This window comes from Aptenodytes patagonicus, chromosome 6 (assembly GCF_965638725.1).
Source record: "Aptenodytes patagonicus chromosome 6, bAptPat1.pri.cur, whole genome shotgun sequence".
Lineage (NCBI taxonomy): Eukaryota > Metazoa > Chordata > Aves > Sphenisciformes > Spheniscidae > Aptenodytes > Aptenodytes patagonicus.
In genome coordinates this window covers 15,695,929-15,716,564 of record NC_134954.1, presented here as the reverse complement: position 1 = coordinate 15,716,564, position 20,636 = coordinate 15,695,929, and the positions used below count along the sequence as shown (strand labels likewise).

General features: G+C 44.4%; 1 protein-coding gene across 2 annotated transcripts; it reads right to left on the bottom strand.

Moving 5' to 3' along the window:
* Nucleotides 1–3,901: 3,901 nt before the first annotated feature.
* On the bottom strand, nt 3,902–19,020 carry ZMAT3 (zinc finger matrin-type 3). 2 transcript variants are annotated; one of them, XM_076341337.1, is made up of 6 exons: nt 18,958–19,020; nt 14,263–14,588; nt 12,538–12,657; nt 10,596–10,762; nt 10,386–10,486; nt 3,902–9,363 (listed from the first exon to the last, which is right to left on the bottom strand). In XM_076341337.1, the coding sequence occupies exons 2-6, from the start codon at nt 14,530–14,532 to the stop codon at nt 9,152–9,154; spliced, it is 870 nt and encodes a 289-aa protein (XP_076197452.1). In that variant the 5' UTR covers nt 14,533–14,588; nt 18,958–19,020; the 3' UTR covers nt 3,902–9,151. The 2 variants fall into 2 exon arrangements, with proteins under 2 accessions (XP_076197452.1, XP_076197451.1); XM_076341336.1 differs by lacking the exon at nt 18,958–19,020 and adding an exon at nt 18,683–18,746.
* Nucleotides 19,021–20,636: the final 1,616 nt, after the last annotated feature.

The window sequence follows — 20,636 nt, the reverse complement described above, 5'->3', positions numbered from 1 at the left end:
CACATCCATCCTGGACTTCTAGAGTCTCTCTTCATACTCTGTTCACCCACAACCTCCAATGTTTCCTTCAAAGCTTCAGGTACGTGGCTACATCTTATGTTTTAACAAGTGTTGTCATGTCTTCTGTGCTGATATTAGGCTAACACACAGCGCACCCTAAGGACAAGGGCTTAACCCGGCCCTGCTGCATTTTGCCTTTGTGGGAAGAGAGTGCAGAAGAAGGTGCAGTCTGTTCAGCCATGCGTAACAATCCCCAAACCTTCTGCATCCTGCATGCTGTCTTGGACCGCAGCAGATCAGCCTCAAGGGAAGGCTAATACAAACGGTCAGCAGTATAGCTCGGATTTTATCAGACATTATTTCAAGGGTATAACTGCAAATATGGCAGCTGAACATCCAGCATGTGTCTTGGGACTGTGGGATCGGCAAAAGACAGACTGGTACTATCCACTGCTGCCTCCCATTTCTACCTCCTCAGTTTTGTGTGCCACCACATTCATCCTGGGGTCACTGCAACCTTGAAATATCTGTCTTGTTTTTATTTATACTCTTCTGTTACCACTTTTCTTTGTACTTTTCAATAACATTCATTAGAAATTACTTGGGTTTTGTGTAACAGAAATCTGTGCTTCACACAAGTAAACAAACTTTAAATCAAAGTCGTTAAACAAACATTATAAAAGCTGTCCTATTAATTACATTTCTGTGACTGTGTGACAAGGCAAACCAAAGATAGACTAGTCAAAAACAGACACCCAAAGACATAGTCACAGAGACCAGTCATAAGAGAAGGCATGAGAAGCACCCAGTTCTCGTGCCTGGCTACCTTGGTGCCAGCTACCAGACAGACCAGCAGAATGTACAGCAGCCCATAATCCCACCTGACATAAGTAAATGCAATACCCTGGAGACGAATTGCATTGTTCCTCTGTCTGAATTTGGACCTGCCAATCCAAATATGCTCTGAGTATCACTGTTATACGAGTGGCAGGTGCTCACTAGCTTTTACAAACAGAAGCTACTTGTCTAAGACCCCCACGTATTTGGTAGTTTGGCCATTTCCTAATTAAGCCCAACATGCTGCTGCTGAGATACTGCAAACAGTATTAGAGGTTTGCAGCTGCAATAAGGAGCTACTGGAAAATGATCTCTTATAAATAGTAGATAATACCAAGGAGGAAGAGTCCTTAAAGGGACTGCTTCACATGCATGCACACACATACATAGCAGGTCAAAGCAGAGAAGGACAAATGCCTCAGGGCTACTGAGACTGCAGCCAGCCCTGCCTCGCACAGGAGCTTCCACTCCACTGAAACAATACGCACCTATACAAGTTCACACAGAGCAAAAATGAGCCATTGTCATAAATGACATCTCAGTTAGCTCCCAAACTCTCTAATCAGCTGCAATCAAAGATTTTTCACATCATGCTGTTGTTTTTACAAGTCCCTTAAGTCTGAAGTATTCTCTGCAGCCTCCCCAAAATATCAGGTGTTAACCCATATGCCATCATCTCTTCTGGTGCGCAGCGATTTTGCCATTTGGCTTTTCACAGTTTTTTTCATACCCATGTTTCGTCTTTTAAAATCCAGGGTAATACACAGGCTAATGTAGTGTTTTTCACACTATTGGTCTCATTGCATTTAGCTACGTACATAGTCTGGCTTCTTCAGGTGAAAAGTGCATTCCTGCATAAAATTCCACAGACACATTGAATGCAGCATATTTAGTTTATCATGCAACTGCGTTCATTTCTTCTTACAACCCTACACCTTCTTCTTTCATTCACAGTATCTCTTTGTACCTTGATCTTGAGAAACAAGCCTTAGATTAACACTTTTTAAACATCTTTATGTGTACGGCAAACACTTGCCAAAGACCCTCTCTAGTCTCAGATAATATACTGTGGATAATCTTCCTATCTCTCTTTACACTTGTGTAATTCCACCGACTTTAAATCTGCTCTTGTTTCATGCAGGTAGAGAGGTGAAGCAAGCCCAGTGGAATAAGGCCAATTGAAAGCGTGTCACTCACTGAAGGATAGGCCAATGAATCCTAGGTATTATCTGTTACAGCAGCTCATTACTATTCCAAAACAGGCAAGGAGCATTCAATTCAAATGCTTTAGGAGAACTAGAAGTAGGAATAGAGAGAATTTATGTGATGTGGACATAAATGAATACAGAAGAGCATCCAGAACCTGGACTTTGCAAACATGCACCCTCTACAATTCTCCTAAAAGCTGTTGTTTTTCCACCTCTCCACCAAGATTTAATGGCAGAAGCAATATTGAGAGCTCTCTCTGCCAAGTTTCATTATTTTTAAACCATATGCTGAAGTCCATTTCCTAACACATTGTAAAGCCATTATATAAACAATGAAAATCAAACGATTATTAATCAAATTGTTTTTAAAATCCAGTCATTGTCCTCAGTCTGTAAACTGAATGGAGATGTGGCAGGGTCAGCAACCTGGTATTTAAAGGCCTTGGGTTCAATCTTCCTTTTCAGCCACAGACTTTCTGGATGAATCACTTATTTTTTCCAAACTTTACTTCCTCAGCTGTAAAATGTTGCAAGACAACTAAATGAGATCCTTAGACACCAGGGTAATCAGTGGAAGGAGGGCTATTTATGCTTTCAGATCACACAATCTTTTCATCCATTTTTGTTATTATTTGCTGCCTAATTTAACAAACGCCTGTGAGACTGAATTAGGTTGCCCAGGTATCTCTGCATGTCACTATAGTTTGGCTGTACCAAGTTGCTATAGAATTAATATAGAATACAATTACCACATGCAAGTATTAAAAAGGCAGTGCTGTAACATCCTATAACGGGGACATGCTGCTCTGTAGAGATTTGCTCCTCTCTGGTTCCTAGGATGACTGTAAGTAACACTGTCTGCATGGGCATAAGACAATGAAAGGCTGGGGTGAGATTTAACATTAAGCTGCACTTACAAGTTTTTATGACTCTATTTACTGTAAATGAGAACACATAAAGCCTCCTGCATTTCATTGTTAGCACAGAAGTCACCTAAGCACTGAGGCAGCTCTCAACCCAGCAAAATGGTAAATCAGGGTAATTCCACCACAGTGTCACTATTCTCTGTACTGGTCCAATGCCTTGAATAACAGAGGACAGGGGAGCGTAGGGACACATCCCTGTTCACAGTTGCTAATACACTCAGAGGTGTGCCTCAACAGCAGTCACACACCCTGAATGTTTTACGTGTGCCACCAGGATACTGCCCTTGAGGTCAACAGCTCACTGCACTAACAGCATGGCTGCAGCACCAAGGAAGTGCAACGTTTTTCTCTTACCTGAGGTGAACCCAGCAAACCCCAGGTTTTCTCTGCTTCACGGCTCCAGTTCAGAATGTCCTGTTTGGAAAGCCATTTACGCTGCATAAGCATATGCTCTTCTGGAGCCCTCAAGTAATGAAATAGGGAAAGAGCACACTGGCAAAAAATGTGCAAATGTAATTATCAGACTCAGCTTGTCCCCACCTTTTTACAGTTAGAGTTGAAACTCGGTCCGTGCTTCAGCCTGGGGCTGTTGCAGAGCTTGTGATGTCTACTCAAGGGGAAAGCACAGCTGGAAACAGATCCCTTCCTGTACCTTCTGGTTCCCATCCTGTCAGATGCTGAGCGCTCCCAACCCCTCCTGTCCCAAGACAGCTCAGAGGGAGAACTCAGCTGGCTTTCACTAATAGTTGAAAGTACACTGACCCCCCTCCAGAGTAACAAATTCTGCACTGGACTATACTCCTTTATCAGTGTATTAAAACATATTACTCCGGTAGTTGCACTCAATGCTAGGCTACAGTCAGTTCAGTCATGCATAGTCCAGCCATATCACAAGCAGTAGCAACACCAAACACTAAGGCTGTACAATGATAAGAGCAAGATGATTTATTATATACCGAAGAAGAAAAAAAGAAAAAGAAAAAGAAAAACATTTTCATCAACTATTCCCTCATGGGGGTCAGTACAATGTAAAGAAAATAAGGACAAATGTACAAAACCAACCTGACAAGAAGGCTCTAGAGGAAACACGTTCAAAGCACTTGCAAACAATGTTGCTGGACAGGTGCAGAAGGAAATCAAACCAAGTAATTTTTCCCCTGCAAAACACAGACTGAAAAACCAATTTTATTTTTAAAAATCCACAGTCCTGCCTTTACCTGCAGATACTTCAGATAAAAAGATACAATTTTAACTGTGATACATTTTTTTAAAGGAGAGATTCCCAAAACTACTGTTTGACCACATTTATTTGAAAGTGGATTTTGTTTTCACTTCCAACTTTATGCAGATGGCAAAGAAGTCAGCCCAGCTCAAAACAATAGGAGCTTAGCCACTAACTTCAAAGAAACCAGGTCCATACTTTTCCATTTTCTGTTAATCCTTTGGCATCCATGGCATCTGTTTTTCCATAATCGGCAACAGATGTCCATCTCATCCAGAGCATCCTTGTATATATGGTTGTAAAATTTAAAAATAAAAAACACAAAACAAAAACCACATACATGAGAAAACATCAGCAGTATGAAATTCCTGAAGGTTTCAAGGCTTGTTCCTACTCAACTAAAGTCAACGTACTTCAAACTATTTTAGCTGGAGCAGGACCAAATCCTTACAGAACCAGATACACATTCCTCAAAAAGCAAAACCTTAAGAATGTTGTAACCCAAACATAGGAGTAAAAGAGAAATTTTTGCAATGTACCTTGCCTGGCCCTAGCCAACATAAAATATTTAGCTAGGGTATTTCATTTACTCCTGATCTGAGCAAGATTCCCATTGGTTACAGTGAGAGTATTACTTAAGTAATGTAGCAAAAGGACATCATGCATTAGTAAGCTAAAATATGAATCCGTGCTTATGGCAATAGCTTTCCCTTCCAATGCCCTATAATGGGCATCTAGAAAAGGAAAAAAGACAAGAAGCTTTACAGAAAAAAATCTGCGTTTTGTTACACTGATGACCATCCTAAGCAACTCCACAGAAGTTTTCGGGTTCCTTTTGATGTATGTGAAGAAAGCAGAAGTCAAAGAGAGTCCAATGTTAGGCAAGGTTATAACACATTTACTCATAGTGCAGAATGCAAAATAACAGCTAATGCTTAATACAAACAAAATAGTATCACTTTCATACTCCTCACAAATACATGGATTCCACATAGTTTACTTCCTTGCCTTAAAAGAAATGTTTAAATGTAGTATGAACTTCATATGTCCCTAAAATTGTCATCCCAAGTTACCAAAGGACCCATTGGAGCTAAAAAAAACCCAAAACACCAAACAAAAAAATGAGAAATGGACATTTAAGAATGAGTTGCAAGGAAATCCCCATTTTGTTTGGCATGAAAAGAAACAAAGAAGATCCACTGGTTGGATTTGTTTTTTTTTTTGTTTTGGGGGTAGGTTTTGTAGTTTGGGTTTTTTTTCATCAAGGGAAAGAAAACAATACATATGTGGGAAGGAAACATTTTCACAAATATAATAAATACCTGTTCTGATCCAAAAGCAAAGTGCGATGTAGTTTTCTATTTAAACAAAAACAACCTATAGAATAATGCCTTAAATATTAACAAATCAATTAGTGGTCAGCACAGTAAAATAAATATGAACATATTGATTTATATTTTGTTTCTAGCAGCAAAGGTTATTAACCTACTGGCCAATGTGACAGCTTCACAGAAGTCCTGTTTCTTGAGTTTGATACTTTGTTAACATGAGAAAAAGATTCAATGGGTCTGGAAAATGGTACTACAGCTGTACGGTATTCTCCCCAGCCCATCTACGTCAAACAGGGTTTGGCCAGGATGTGTTTTCAATATGTGTTTTGAACACTGATTTGGAGAACAGCTTTCACAAAAAAAATAAAGTCAGGATCCACCCAGTTTCTCATGCTGACAAGTATGAGTTTGGATTGGCCTGAACCCTAATGGTATCAGTGAGGTGGGGTGTTTTCTCTTTGCAGTCAACAATTTTCTATGCTGGAGGGAGAGTGGGAATATCACAAACCGTTAAGCAATACTGAAGAGGGAGAGGCAAGCTTTGGTCACTTGTAGGGAAGGGCCACAACAGAGCACTGGGGCAAAGCAAGTCTCAGCTGCTTCTCCCAGCAAGAAATATCTTTCTTCCCATGTAGGAAACCTGTCCTACTCTTGTCGCTTGAGTCCCACTGTCTGCTTTATACGTGCTATATAACCTACCACTTTGAAATTCTCAGGACGATGACACTCACTTGTTGTACTCCCTTGAACAAAACAAAGCAGCTACAGGCCTCTCTGTTCAGGGCCATTCCTCAAAACCAGACTCAGACCTGTGCAGAGAGGAGCCTGCAGGAACAGCCCCCTGCACCTCCCTTACACACCTTCCCGAACGCACTAGCACACTGGCGAGCTGTGGCACATTTGCACGAGCTGTTACCAGGAGGTAACAGCACATGGAGCAAACTGAGTTTTGATACCTCCAGCAGTCACTGGAAATGCTGAATGAGGAGCAGATCGCTGCGCTGGGAGCAGGAGCAGCAACCAAAGCGAACTGGTGAACAGTTGATTTTTGGGATACATGAAAGCAGACAAAAATGCCCTCTTGGCCCTAGCAATAAGCTAGATAACACCAGTACCTACAGCTCCTCCAGCTCATATTTTACAAAGTGTTGGTTTTCTGCTACTAATTGCAGCCTGTGGGAAATGCCACACTTTAATTTACAGCAAGAGGGATGTTCAACCATAATGCAGGGATCACTCTGGTGAAACACGTTGTGGTAAGGCTCATCCAGCTCCCTCTGTCTCTGCACGGTGGTGTCAGACTAGCAAAACAAAAGACAGAACACAAAGAGAAACCAGAGCCCTTCTTTGACTGCAGAAGACAAGGGGAAAAGGCTGACGAGAGATTTTTGCAAGGGGAATGTTCTTCAAGGCCACACAGAGGGTGAGCCAGGGGCAGGAAAGCACAGAAGAAACAGACTTACAGGCTGTCAAAACTGCTTAGTTAGTGCTTTGCAACCTGGGCACCTGTCCTCCTACCTTCTAATGTGCTCCAGTACACAAACCCTGTTTAACTGGGCTTGGCACAAAGGAGGGGAGGGAAACCCATTCAAGAGGATTTCCATTGCTCTGCCTGTATCCGCAGGGCAAGGATCAGCGTGGAATGACGTAGGGGGTTGCTTTCGACTACTGTACAAGAGCTCACCTTGCCTGGATTTAGGAAGGCTGTGTTAAGGTTGTATGGCTACATGGTGCTCAGGTAGCAATACAATACTCGATTTCTGAGGAGCAGCCAAGTGCAACAAACCTTTTTGAGGTGGACTAGAAAGATGAATAAAAACTATCTGGATTTTTTGTTAGTTTACTCATTTTTCATTTTTTAAGGCAAGCAGAAAGTCCTTCTGGAATGCAAGAGGCAGGATCAGAATGGCAAAAAAAGGGGGTGGGGGAGCTACCTTCAACATTGTGCACTAGGTAGAATTTATCCCTGGTAAAATGCTACTGAAACTAATGGGGCTGCATCTAATTCAACCTACTGCCTAAAGAGGAGTGAGAGACAAGCCACAATGCTTCCTTTACCCCCTCTCTGCACCTGCCACTGAAGTCAAGGAAGCTATACCAGTGTACAGCTGTAGCAGCGCAGTGGTGAATCAGGTCCAACGGAGGTTACCTACATGCTGCTTTTGTCACTGGAACCAATGTTTCAGAAACACTGTGAACTGGATTCCAATCACAGCTCCTCACATCTACCCAAATGAGCAGAAAAATAAATGTCAGCCCTACTTCTGCCCTTTACCTTCTTTCTACTTTTGCTCAGGAAAATCAAAACAGACACAAACCCTTTGGGTTTGTCTACACTTACAAAGTTGATTAGCAAGTTTCGTGAATACTTCTGCGTAGCCAAAAAGCTGTTACTCAATCATCACCCCTGACATTTACATCCTACCTAACTTTGGATTTTTGATGGTCCCTAAAACAATGAAGTTCACATCAAGGAATGGAATTAAAACCCATTCTGAGATGGGAAAAGAAAGAGGGGGAAAAAATTCATCCAATATTGGTAGCTCTAGTCCAAAGGAGCATTTCACCTCTCCTCTACAACACCCAGTGGGCTTTGTCCAGGGAATGACATGGAAGGGGGACACACCGATATCTGCTCCCGAAGGTCCAGGCAGCCCTGTTCTCCCAGAGCAATAGAGCTGCAGGCCAGAGACCAACACTTGCTCTCTTCTACATCAGTCTGCAAAGAAATTACAGCAGACAGCTCTTTCCAACATATTCTTAACCCTACTCAGTCTGAGGCAGAATCAGAGCAGAGTACATCTCATCTGAGCAGGTTTGCTTTCCAATTCACTTCATTACGCCACCGAGACCCCCCCCAGACTCTCTTCAGGGAGATGAGCTACACCCATGGTGCATTAAGGTGCCCAGTCAACAACACTGAGAATCTTTTTTCATTGTTAACTGGTAGAATAGAGTATATCTGAATGGGGCTAATCAGCTGATATCTAATGTCAGATGTTCAGAATGAAATCTGCATCACAGAGGAAGCGGTAAGAGGCAAGACCCTCCAAGGAGGAGAGGTATGCACAGCCTTTCTACAAGGATGTGGAAAGAACTTACTCTGGGCTGTAATGGGGGCCCCACAAGCAGCAATTTGTGGACAAGTACACCACCTAATTCACACATTCACAGGCCCCATTCCTGCCCCTTCTTTACAAGCTGCCCAGAGATTCAGTTTGCTGTTAGAGGCATTCTGGAGCACTGCTCTGTGGTGGGCAAAGAGGGGAGTGGGCTTTGCACATGGTCCACCCGTGTGGTAGAACCACAGAAGTTCCCAGCACTTCTTGGGCTTTGCATATTCATGCAGAAGGCTGGGGAGAAGACATAAAGTCCTCCCCGCCACTCAATACAATGAAGAGCCTTAGATAATTAGCAAACAAACATCAAAAACACTTCATGTCCTGCACAGCGTCATCCTGCCAACTATGATAGAAAAAAAATCTAACCATACCATTAAGTTTGCAGGTGTTACACGTATAGCTCGAGAGCATACTCCTATCAAATGGAGCACAAAGCAGGGCATGTGGCAAACAGCAGGCGAGAGACAAGCTGCCCTATTTGCAAACTACTACCAAGGGTGGTGCATCATTGTACATAGCCTAGGTTCTCCATCTCATTCCTATACCGCTGTTCAGACACCTTGCTTTTATGCTGTTTACTTTCTAAGTGTTGTCTGAACTCCATCTCCTCGCTGGCCCCAGCGTTGCACATGGAGCAGTAGAACTGGCCACTGGGGGTGACGCACATGGCCAGATCCCGAGGAATCCTCTGGCGTGAGCGGGGATTGAAGTAGGGACCTGAGGAGACAACAGAAAAGCCTGTTTAATCTATACGAAAGAAAAGCTTGAGGTAGCTCAGTGACAACTTCTAAGTCCAACAAACGTTTAAAAAGAAGCGAAAGATTAGCTTCTTTAACTGATTAGGGTCTGAACCTTATCTTCCCACATGACTTCTCCACTGAGATCTAGATTTATAGGGGTGTAGCACATAGGCAAGCAGTACTTCCTGGTATTTTCTGAAGCAGTAGAGTGGGCTTAGTGCCCCGGTCTTCCTAAGAATCAACAGGGCTTTGAAAATTAGGAGCCCAATCATTTAAGTGATGTGTCAAGTCTTTTTTTTCTTTTCCTTAACCCTCCAATTCCAGAATTAGAACAGTCTTTCGATTACAATAAGCTGCCTCAGTTTAAAATTATCACAAAGTGATATTTAATAGAACTTTACAAGATTTGTCTTTTCCACGACAGTGGTTAGAATGACATGATTAAACCAAGCTTCACCAGGAATTAGGGTTTCAGCTAATATGTGCTCATTACACAACTCAAAATGAAAAAGAGAAACAGATGCTGGGCTGGACACTATAAAACACACTTTAAATCATAGTAAAGAGGCAAAGTTAGTATCTAACACCTGAGGAAGGACTCTACTCTAGGAACAGATGGTCTTAGAGGGAGGCTAACATGCTCTCTCATTCTGGTCATGGGAGTGCAAGTACAGGTTGATGTGCTACAGTAGGAGTCAAAGCACCTGGCCACTTGCCAAGAAAATAAAGCAGGAAAATTGTCACCACTTAGAGCAGCCTTAGAGACAGGCAGATGGTAAATTAAGTTACAAACTGAGAAACCGAACTAACAAGCAGCCTGACAAAACAAAGCAACTTCAGCAGCTAGGAAAAAAACACGCAGACGTGAAGGATCAGCAGAGCCAGGACCAGCTCCTTTCACAACCTGTCTCTGCTAAAGCAGACCTGAGAAACAGAAGGAAAACAAGTCTGTTTATTATTATTATTCCAACTATAGAACAGATGCAAGCTCCCAGTTACCTGTGTTGTTTTGAACTGTATACATATTTCTTCTGTTCTGCATCATCTTATATTCATTCCCTTCTTTCCTTGCCCTCCGTTTGCCTAGTTCTGATGCATCCCTGAAGATTAAACAAATATGAACAGCTGCAATTCAGTTTTCTGAGAAAAAGACTGCCAGAGACACCGCCACATGCTTTCAGCCTGAGCATGAAGTTGAACAATACCTACGAGAATGAGTTATTCTGTGCTTCTGCAAGACGCAGCCGTTTGGCATGGTTTTTCCCTTGGTAGTGAGCCTGTGCCACAGCCGGAGAACTAAATGAGGCATCACAAAGCTTGCAGTAATCATTCTCTGTGGCCAAGATCACTCGGCCACCTGGTTTACTGGATCCCATCTAGCAGCAAGGGGAGAGACAACATGTGAAACACAAGAAGGTTAAATCGTTGAAATATTTGAATCACAGGGACTGAGACCAGTATCGTCATCATCAGGCAACAAGAGAGCTGGAATTAGAGCATATGGATTAGGACACTCTCAAGCGCTCCCCAAACTGTTCTTCCAAGAACTTCATTTTCCCTGCCTCAGCCTCCAGGAGAATCTGCAAACTCCTTGAGACCTAGGCAAATCCCTGGCCTCAGATGGAGAGGAAAGCAATCTGAACAAGCACCCTGTACCTCTGCAATAGCTACAGAGGCTTGTTTACTTCACGGCAATGATTTAACTCCTCTACTCCTGGCTGCTGGGAGCTGATGAACAGAGACTTTCACACTGAGGAAGACCCACTGAAAGGTAAAGGTGCTCCTCTCTCCTATTTACAGTGTACCTAATCTCTCCACAGTACCCTGTCTCTACACAGCTCCCTGACCACACTAAGAGACAAAAAAACAGTAGCAGAGCTGCCAAACCTCTGATCCTTACCCTTCAGATAGGAGGACACCTGGATCAAGACTTCAGAGGAAGGACCCGGCCTCACATGCGTAGCTCCTGACATATAAAGGATACCTTGCCTGTCTAGTCAGACCACGCACTGATCGGGGCAGCAACCATGTCTCCCCAGTGTGTATCATCCAGAGAAAAGTGCTTTGTAAACAGTGCAACAGCAGCGATTCATACAGCCATGTCACTGCGGCTCTTGCCAAGTCCAGTTTCTCTCACATCTCCTTTGACACTGTTCAAGCTTATAGACACACGCACACAATTCTGACTTCTACGTTACAACATGAATCCTCACATGGCTCCAGAGTGGTGTTTTTATTGCCATGGACCATTTTCTCCATTAAAAAACACATCAGATACCCTAGCAGGTACAGCACCCACATCCCACTACCTAGGACTGGACCCCATGCCCTCTCGATTCAGTTCTGTGAGCTGCAAAGTTATTTTACGTGGGACTGAGTCTCCCTCTGGTGGCTCCAACAGCGTGTATAACAGTCTGCCACTTACGGCAAATGCTCTTTGCTTTTGTACAGACAACAGAGGCTTATGCTTTTGGAAGTGACAGGCACAGCGTTGATCCCCGCAGCCCAGCTGTGGTTCCCTGCACAGTCACATGCAAGAACCAGGTTAGCTGTTAAGTCCCATGACAATCAGAAGTGATGAAGAAGAAAGCAAAAATCATCTGTTTTGCCTCTAATGTGCCTGAGAGAGAATTAATCCGGATCATGGAGTGACCCATCCATTCACCCTACACACAGGAATGAGCACTGCAAAAGGAGCGACAAAAGAGGAATTAGATAACAGCCCTGGGCAATGGGTGTAGGAGCACCTAAGCACTTTTTCCATGTCGGCTTCCCTCACACAATGGAGGGATGATTGTGCAGAGTGGATGCCACACCCTTGTGTCCAAATCCAGCTCCAACAATGCTGTTTTATACCTGCCCTTAAACAACCATAATCATCAGCACATCGGACTTACCTAGGAATCAAAGTATTTGCCATGCAGAATTAGAACATTTCAAGTCCAATATTCTGCTGCAAGGGCAGATCAGTATCTGCGTCTTCAAAGGAAAGCAAACAGCCCACAACAGGCTATTTCTACCACCCCGTGCCATCACAAGGAAAATTCTTTCCCAACTCCTGCAGTAATCCTCAAAGCGAGATCTAGTTATCCTTATTGGGGGTTAGGTGACAAGTAAGCAGCATGATCTCAGTCACCTTCCCATGCCTTACCTGAGCTGGAAGGGAGACAACCTGAGGTGGGGCAGGCTCAACCGAATTGCTCATTCTGGCAGGTGCCGGACAGCTATTGGCAGCATAATAATTTCGGAGTTTCTTACTGTGGTTTTTACCCTGGAAAGAGAATCCAGATTAATCGCTGTCCTAATAATAGTATCTTACACTGAAAGAAAAAGGATCCAGAGACCAAAATGAGAAAGTGGCCATGAAGATGGCGCCTCAGGTAAAGCAGCTGTCGTTCAGAAAACAACAGCTCTGAACTTGAAAGATGCTGGCATCCCCCCTTTTTCTCCAAAATGCTCATCACCTAGCACGATTTGGCCTCATTTTCAACTGATTTTCTCAAATCAGTAAGGTTACAATTAGTTCCTCAATCTGTTTCCATTTCACTTAAAACTAGTATTTTGTATTTTAAATGTGAAACATTAACTGCTTTGCATAGCTTTTTGATAAGCCTGAACACACACACACTTCTTTTCAAGAGGTTGCAAGCATGAGTTAAAACATGAGAATGAATCTAAAAAACCCTGCTTCATATTTTATTTTCTCTTGGAAAACATATACGATAGTTCTTTTTGGTGTTTTGAAAACCTGATAGAGCTACGTGAGAGTATGTATATGCATTGTGGATATATAGTAAGGCATATGCATAAATGCAAGTTATGTATTATAAATGCACTTCTGTCCCCTCATGGCAGAAATACTGCAGAAACCAGATGTTGAAGTGTAACACTAATTCAACCTACCCCTTCACTGGCATGATACCACTTTTTCAGGGCCAACAGCAAATCTGAGATCTGGGTCTGGTGTCCTGAGGATATGGACAACCACCCTTTTGGATTTACTGGTGGAGAAAGTTAATATCTCCACATGTCACACAAATATAGCACTAGTAAGAGAGGGTACCAGTAAAAAGGCGTAACATAAAACTATGAAATATTCAATCTCTCAGCAATGAAGCCTATGCAAATAGTCTCTAACCTATTTCAGACAAGTCAATCAGACCAGCTTGAACAAAATTAATTTGGTCTGAGCTGGCTCAGCTGATGCTATGCAAAGCAGATGAGAAAGTCTGCATAAATGGCCCCACCAGCAGATCAGTCATGTGCATAACCTCAGGAAGGAGGCAGTGATGAGCACGTGGAAGCAGCTCCCTTTCCTAACTGCACTGCTGGATCCAGCAGAAAACATCGGTCCAGGCCTTACAAAATCATGTCTGTGGAATCAGAAGTTCTATTTTATTGGATGAGTGTACAGGTGGAAAACAGATTGCATAAAACAAAGGAAAATTATGAGTGTCTGCCTTTTCACCCATGCCATCTTGGTACTACTCCTCTGTCCCTGTGGACGAAGTTTTCACAACATGCTCCAGTGATGACACCTTAAATGAAAGCACTGCAGCATGTCTGAATGACCAGCAAATTCAAGCAGCGTGAAGATATGTCTACAGAGCAGTTCTAGCCACAGCTTCCAGTCCATTAGATGGTGTAGAGGTAGCTTGAGATGAGCTAACTCAAGTGCTGCTGCTGGTGTGCAGCCACCTCAACACAGCACTCAAAATCCCCTTGAGAAGCTAAGTTAGTCCTCATGCATTAACCCACACTTAGCTCTGTGCTACCACAGCAACGCTACTGGCAGTGCACATGCTGGCACAGGCATGTCTACACAAGCTGCAGATGCAGCAGCCCTGAAAGCTGTGCCTCCTGCTACTCTCCTTACCTGGTAATGAGCCTGGGCTTGTTGTGCTGAGTTCAGAGTGACATTGCAAAGCTTACAGCACAGAGGCTTACATAGTTCCTCCAGCATAGGGTCCTGCTCCACCACCTTTGCAAGCTCTTCTTCTTGTGTGTGATGAAAGGAAGGCCCCAGTCCGAGAGATTTTGGTGGGGACAGTGGTGAGCTGGGTCTTGGCCTTGTAGCCACTGACATAGGAAGAGATGAAGGCTTCTCAGGATGAGGAAGAAGTCCTGCTTGCTGTAGAAGAATCATTGGCCAGGAAGACTGTGGGCATGCTACTTCTGAAGGATGAGGAGTCTTCTTCAGATCTAGACCAGAGAGACACAAATGCTGAAATAAGCAGCGCTAACAGGAACATCAACGATCCAGGGGACATATTCTGTAACTTCATTGCCTCTACTTTATGCCTTTTCACAATGCCAAGCAGGATAAAGTCAGTTTATAACACTTCACCCCACAGGAACAGCAGCATCCTGGACAACCAGGGCCAGATTAAAAGATACGTGTATAAGAAGTGGCTTGAATTCCGAAATGTAGTTGTTAGTACCCCATGGCACCCTCCTGGACAGGTGAAGATTCCTAACCACTCATAGTACCTGACCCACAGCACACATACCCCACTGTTCCATGACCACTGGAAGATGTGATATACAACATGCACAGCACATACAGCTGTGTTAATGGGAATGGGAAGGATACAAGTGTCAGCCCCATCCTCTTCTGACAGCCTAAGGACAAGCTCACACTCCAAGACCTAAACAAATACTACAATGTATTACTGCTACTGATGACTTAAAAAGAAAAAGAACCCAAATATTTCAAAGCAGAGTTTTTTATATATATAGGTAGATATAAAATACACACACACACCCCCCTCAAATACTCACAAAGACCTTCCTGAGGAAAGATATTGTACAGCTAACTTTTCTCAAGAAAGTCAACGAAAAGCAAAGAGTGGAACCAACGCGAGCACACCTTGTTGTACACAGTCAGCTCCCAAGGGCTCTCTTCCATTGTCTTGTTGAATGACCTTGAGCTATTTCTCGTGTTTCCTTTACTAACTGCAACCAATGTAACATTTAAAGATGTATCTTCTTCTTCTGCAAAATGGAGAGCTTATCCCATATTAACCTTTATTCAATTATTTCTCAGTTAATTCAAATTCTTAGAACTAACCCTACATTTCCAACAAGGGGTTCTGAGAGGCTTATTTAATTAAAGTTTATAAATCACATCTAAAGCCCGGGATGAACATTCCTAGAATAATGCAGGGCAGTGATATTATGAATCAAGGCACAGCCACTTTTGTTAATGTCTTATTAGCTTCTTGTCATAACAAATCCTGTTCACTGTTACACTGGGATCGAGAGAAGCATTATCTTGCCCTTTGCAGATCACTCCCAGCTAGGGCTGCATTGGTAGCAACCATGTTCACGCTATGGGCTTTGTTCATTTGTTTAAGCAAATAGTGAGCCACATCTACATTTTAAAATAACACTTCCGGAAAATTAGGGAAAGGTAAATTAAATGCCACCTCAGAACTTTGTTCCTAAGTTGCATTTGAAAATAGAATTTGACTTCAAAGGCATTTAGGAACCTGGAGAAGCAGACAGCATTTATCTGGGATAACTTCTGGGATTTTCAATCTGCTAAAATTAGCAGGAGATAAATACCTTGCTACATCCAAGCTATGGAAAATCCCAGTTGATGCCTGCATTTTTAGGTACTGTATTACCTTTGTAAGTCTGGCTCCAGAGAGGTCTATGTTCTATTAGGAAAAATAAATATAATTAAAGGAAAAAAAAAAAAAGAAAAAAAGAAAATCAGTGGGACTAAAATGCTCAAGTGACACAAGCATTTCTGAAATGTTTACCTCTAAAAACAGGTTTCCAAATAATACAAGACTGGAGGCAATTTAGTTATTACTAGTAACTAAAGGTAAGGAAAAAAAGAAATGAAAAAAAAACCAAAAAAGAGCATGCATCGCCTTGGGGACAAGCTTTTAAGACAGTAATAGAGCCACCAGGAGTTTTTATGTTTTTAAACAGCCCTCCACCATCAAGGCTCCGAGGAATTCCAGGAGAACTATACCTAACTTGATGTCACCATAAAAACAAAATCAAAACTGGTATCATGAAAACTAACCGAAACAAGATTAAATGAAATCCACCACAAAGAAGGAAGAGGAAACACAGGAATGGTGTGGTGCAAATCATCCATCAGCAGTGTAAATTCCATAGTGTTACCTAATTTCTCTCCAACTTTCAGCATATGTGTTCCTGGTTAAACAGAACTACGGGATAAGATTTTGCTATCTTTAGTTTCCTCAACTAGTACTCTGTAGACAGTCTAATTAATTTCAGTGGGGCTATGGATGGAACAAGTTCACATTCATGACGGTTAATATATCATAACGCAGGCCTATCAAGGCAGTTTAGATCAACTAAGCAAGCAGGTAAGCATACCATCCAATTTCAGAGTTTTATTACGCCACCATAATTGGCCTCTTACCTTAAAATGGGAGTAAATTATAGCTAAATACTTCATAGAGCAATATAAAGAGATCTACAGCAAATGGCAATCGCGATCCATCTGCTTAATTTTGCATGAGTGTTTGTTGCATCAAGTCTTCCATACGCAACTGTCATGGATGGGGTTTGTCACATCCAAGAGAGGACACAGTGCTTACAGGATCTGTATCCACAGGGGAAAAAGTGTAATGTACTATTCTTAGAAAATCTTTAATTGTAAGGCCATTTACTGTTTCTTAAAGTAAACAGTAGTCTGAAGATAAAAATAAGGCTGCATGGGCAATTTTAAAATTAGAACTTCTCAACTTGGCATATGCAACTCTGATTTTCTTCTAATGGTGATCTTTCATCACTGAAATTGGTTAAATTATGTTGATTTTTTTTCTTACAGATATTATTTAAAAGAAAAAAAAAAAGAATCACTCAAATTCAGCTTATTTACATGTCCCTTTAACCCTCCACTGCTGGTCACTACAGATACTTTCTCCTGGACAGGGTAACAGGACATCTTTGACTCCTCCTTTCCTTTCACATGAGAAGCTGCAAAATCTTACACTACAAAACAGCAAAGGAATGAAGAACCTCCGTCACCAGGGACTGATAACGGTACAGTCCAAGGCAGGGTAAGGACCTGCAGCTCTCCAGGGTGAGCTGAGGAGACATTCTGCCTCAAGACAGCATCTCTCAGATCTCAGCCACGCCTCCTCCTACATGCCATATGGGCTAGGATATACTTCCACTCCGTGCCAGTTGTCCTCAGGTGGACGCAAGAGAGACGGGCACGCAGCCCTCCTCACTACTTTCAGGTTAGGGCATCCCAAGGGCAGCACTGAAGGAGGAGACCCAGCCTCCATGCCCTGCGTACCACAGCCTGGTAGTACCCAGGCACTGCTGGTGGCACAGATAACAGGAAGCAACCTCCCCAGCTGTCAAGAGCACAGTTCCGGGAAAGGAACTGGTATGGCCTTAAATCTGAGCTCCATTTGATGGGGAAGGCACACACAAAATGTGACCTTCCTTGGCCATAAGTGTAAACCACAGTGAGACATCTACGTGCCATGTGTTCCCACCAGAATTAGTTGTTAAATGCAGCTGAGGCAACTAATAACAGTGATAGAAATCTATACAAACGATGAACAAGTTGTGGGTTTGTTTTGGTTTTTTTTCCAAGACAGGAAGCATTTCTTCTCAAGTCCACTTGTATCTCAAAACATCAACATCGCTTAACCTAACTTTGCCAGAAAGTCTACCTTTGGCCATAGACTAGGCCTACAAAACTCATCCTGCAAGGCAGGGTCATTTTATAATGCTACGGGGATTAAAGACAGTACACCAAAACAAACACACATCATACACAATCCTACCTCAAGATGCTGGGCCCACTAACCCACTACTGAAGAGGATACATATTTAGTAACCCAGAAACTAAAGGCATTTTTTTCTCTTACATCAGTAGGGTATCAGAAACCACTGCTGACATCCTAGCAGACATTTCTGCAAAGTTGCAAGCCTTGCAGTCTTGGTGACGGAGTCTAAGAGATAAAAAGTCCTGGTACCTACTACCTTGGAATAACTGCAACCTGAGCAAGAATTCAAGGCACCGACGCACAGTTTTGGAAACGCAGATGTAAAACCAGCATGAAAGAAAGGCAGACACAGCCACCCGCATCACCGAAGTAGCTTAAGCACCCCTGAACACGGCAGAAACACTGAGAGCCCCCCGTAAAACCGTACCGATAGGGAAAGCCGGCCCCCAACCCTGCTAAACACCCGGTGCACCCACCCACCGAGGCCAGGGCCGTGTCCCCGCCGCGCACACCCCCAGCCCCACGCGAGCACCCCTGCGCCCCGCGCATCCAGGCGGCACCTACCGCGCCGGCGGGGGCTGCGAGCGGCGGCCCCGGCCCCCCCGCGGCGCCCCTCGCCGCTCCCCCCGCACAACTTCAGCCGGTCCCCGAGGCCGCAGGAGGGCCGGGGCCGGCGGGCACGGCCGGGACCAGCTGCAGGAAGTGACCGCAGCGCGGCGCGGCGGGGCGGGGACTGCGCCGGCGGCGGCGCATGAGCCGGGCGGCCGGGCCCGCGGCGCACGGCAGCCCGGGGCGTCAGACCCCGCCGCCCGCCCACCAGCGCTACCGAGTGGACTTACTCCTCCGTGCCTTGCCGGGTGCCGCGGGTGAAGAGCCCGTTCCGCCTGGAAGGGAGCTCTCCTGAGCTCAGCGGTCCCCCTCGGTGTTACTGTCCTGCACCGGGGATTTTAGCTTACGTGTGACCCTGTCACGCTGCTGGACACTCTCGTTTTTTCCTCCCGTCCCGGCTAGCTGCTGGCTCTTCAGATCCGGCTTCTTTTGAAATAATCTCACAGAAACGCGCAGTCATCAAAACCCACTTTTTGGTGTGGCATTACAGGCTAAAATGCTGTTGAAAAGTTGCTCCAAATATCTAACTGCTCGGTCAAATCCCAAGTCGTAGTTTTGCACGAGGTTATTTCATCTTTCTTTGCTCTAGCACCTTCTGTTTTCAACAGCAGAAATTACAATTAATCTGAATTTGTATATCTAAACATCTTCATAGCCATGCTATTCATAGCCAAGGTGAGTTAATTTCCTTTCAAGCCACCAAGGACGGCAGCGCAGGCCTCACCCGTACGGTTGGGCCACCCTGTTTCAAAGCATACCGAGTTTCTATCGATTTTCTCCCATTTCGTTGGAACACGAAAGTGCTGAGAAGTCACTACGAGCTGAAACCAGCACCAAGACTTTACGGTAGCAATCGGCCAACCCACCTGGGAATCCATCAGTTAGCCTGGCTCATTGTTACTAATTTTTGTGAGAGCTTAAAAAAATTCCCGTTTATCAGGTACATCGCTGCAGGTCGGAATCGCAAACCGCGGTGATTTGTAGCAGAAGCAGCAAACGGGCAGTTTACAGCCAGGTGCGTTCACGGGAACCACTGCTGCTGCGTGTTGCCAGGGCACGTTTGGCCGTGGCCTGGGAGACCGGTGCTCCTGCCGACCGCCGGAGTCACCTGCAGCAGCTCAGCCTGGCCACGGCCGCAAACCGGGTCCTGTGCCGGGCCCTGGGGCTTGGGGCAGCGTTTCAGGGAAGAGAATTCACCGACGCCCTCACCACGTTCACCCCTGGCTCCAGAACTTGCTTATGCTGTCTCCCCTGTTGAGAGGATAAATATCCCTTTAAAAACAGCGTGATTAACCAAGATGCCTTACTGATTAATCACCCAGGTTATCCCCGTCGCCTCCTTCCTGTCATCGCCTCACTACCATCCGCGCTTGTTGCCTCTTGTTGGCTCTCACTAAGCCGAACCAGGCCAGCACTCTCGTTTCAGACCGCAAAGACCCAGACCACCAGGGAATATGCGTTTTAAATGTGATCTCCCTTTGCTTTCTGATTTGCAAGGGCGCTCACTCGCTAGGCTGCTCTCTTGTACTAGATTCACGTACAGTGACTTGATCCCAGCGGCAGCTCGTATTTTTAAGAAAACTTTAGGTGTTACTGGTGATCCAACTGGGAAAAGGGACAACGGCGCACTGGGCTCGGTCACACCCGTTCTTCTGTGCGTGGCGTGCAGCGTAACTGCGGACACGGAGCAGCGTTAATGAGTTTACGACAATAAACGGGACCGAGGCACCGTCTGCTGGGCCCGCGCCGCAGCGCCAGCCTGTCACGCCCAGCTTGCTTGGGGTGGGACGCGCCCCTTGTTCTGAAAACTCGTTTCCAGTCAGGTCACCTCCAGGGCCCCGCTGCTGTAATCGTGCGGTACCGGCAGCTCCGGCCAACGGGAAGGCGGGCGTCCCAGCGCCGGTGCGGG

Excerpts from the sequence above, each read along its gene's own strand:
- ZMAT3 (XM_076341337.1), bottom strand. The coding sequence starts at position 14,532 with ATGATTCTTCTACAGCAAGCAGGACTTCTTCCTCATCCTGAGAAGCCT. Across the intron at positions 10,763-12,537 it reads TTGTCTCCCTTCCAGCTCAG|ATGGGATCCAGTAAACCAGG; the intron begins GTAAGGCATGGG and ends CCTTGCTGCTAG. Across the intron at positions 9,364-10,385 it reads TACAGTTCAAAACAACACAG|GTCCCTACTTCAATCCCCGC; the intron begins GTAACTGGGAGC and ends TTGTCTCCTCAG.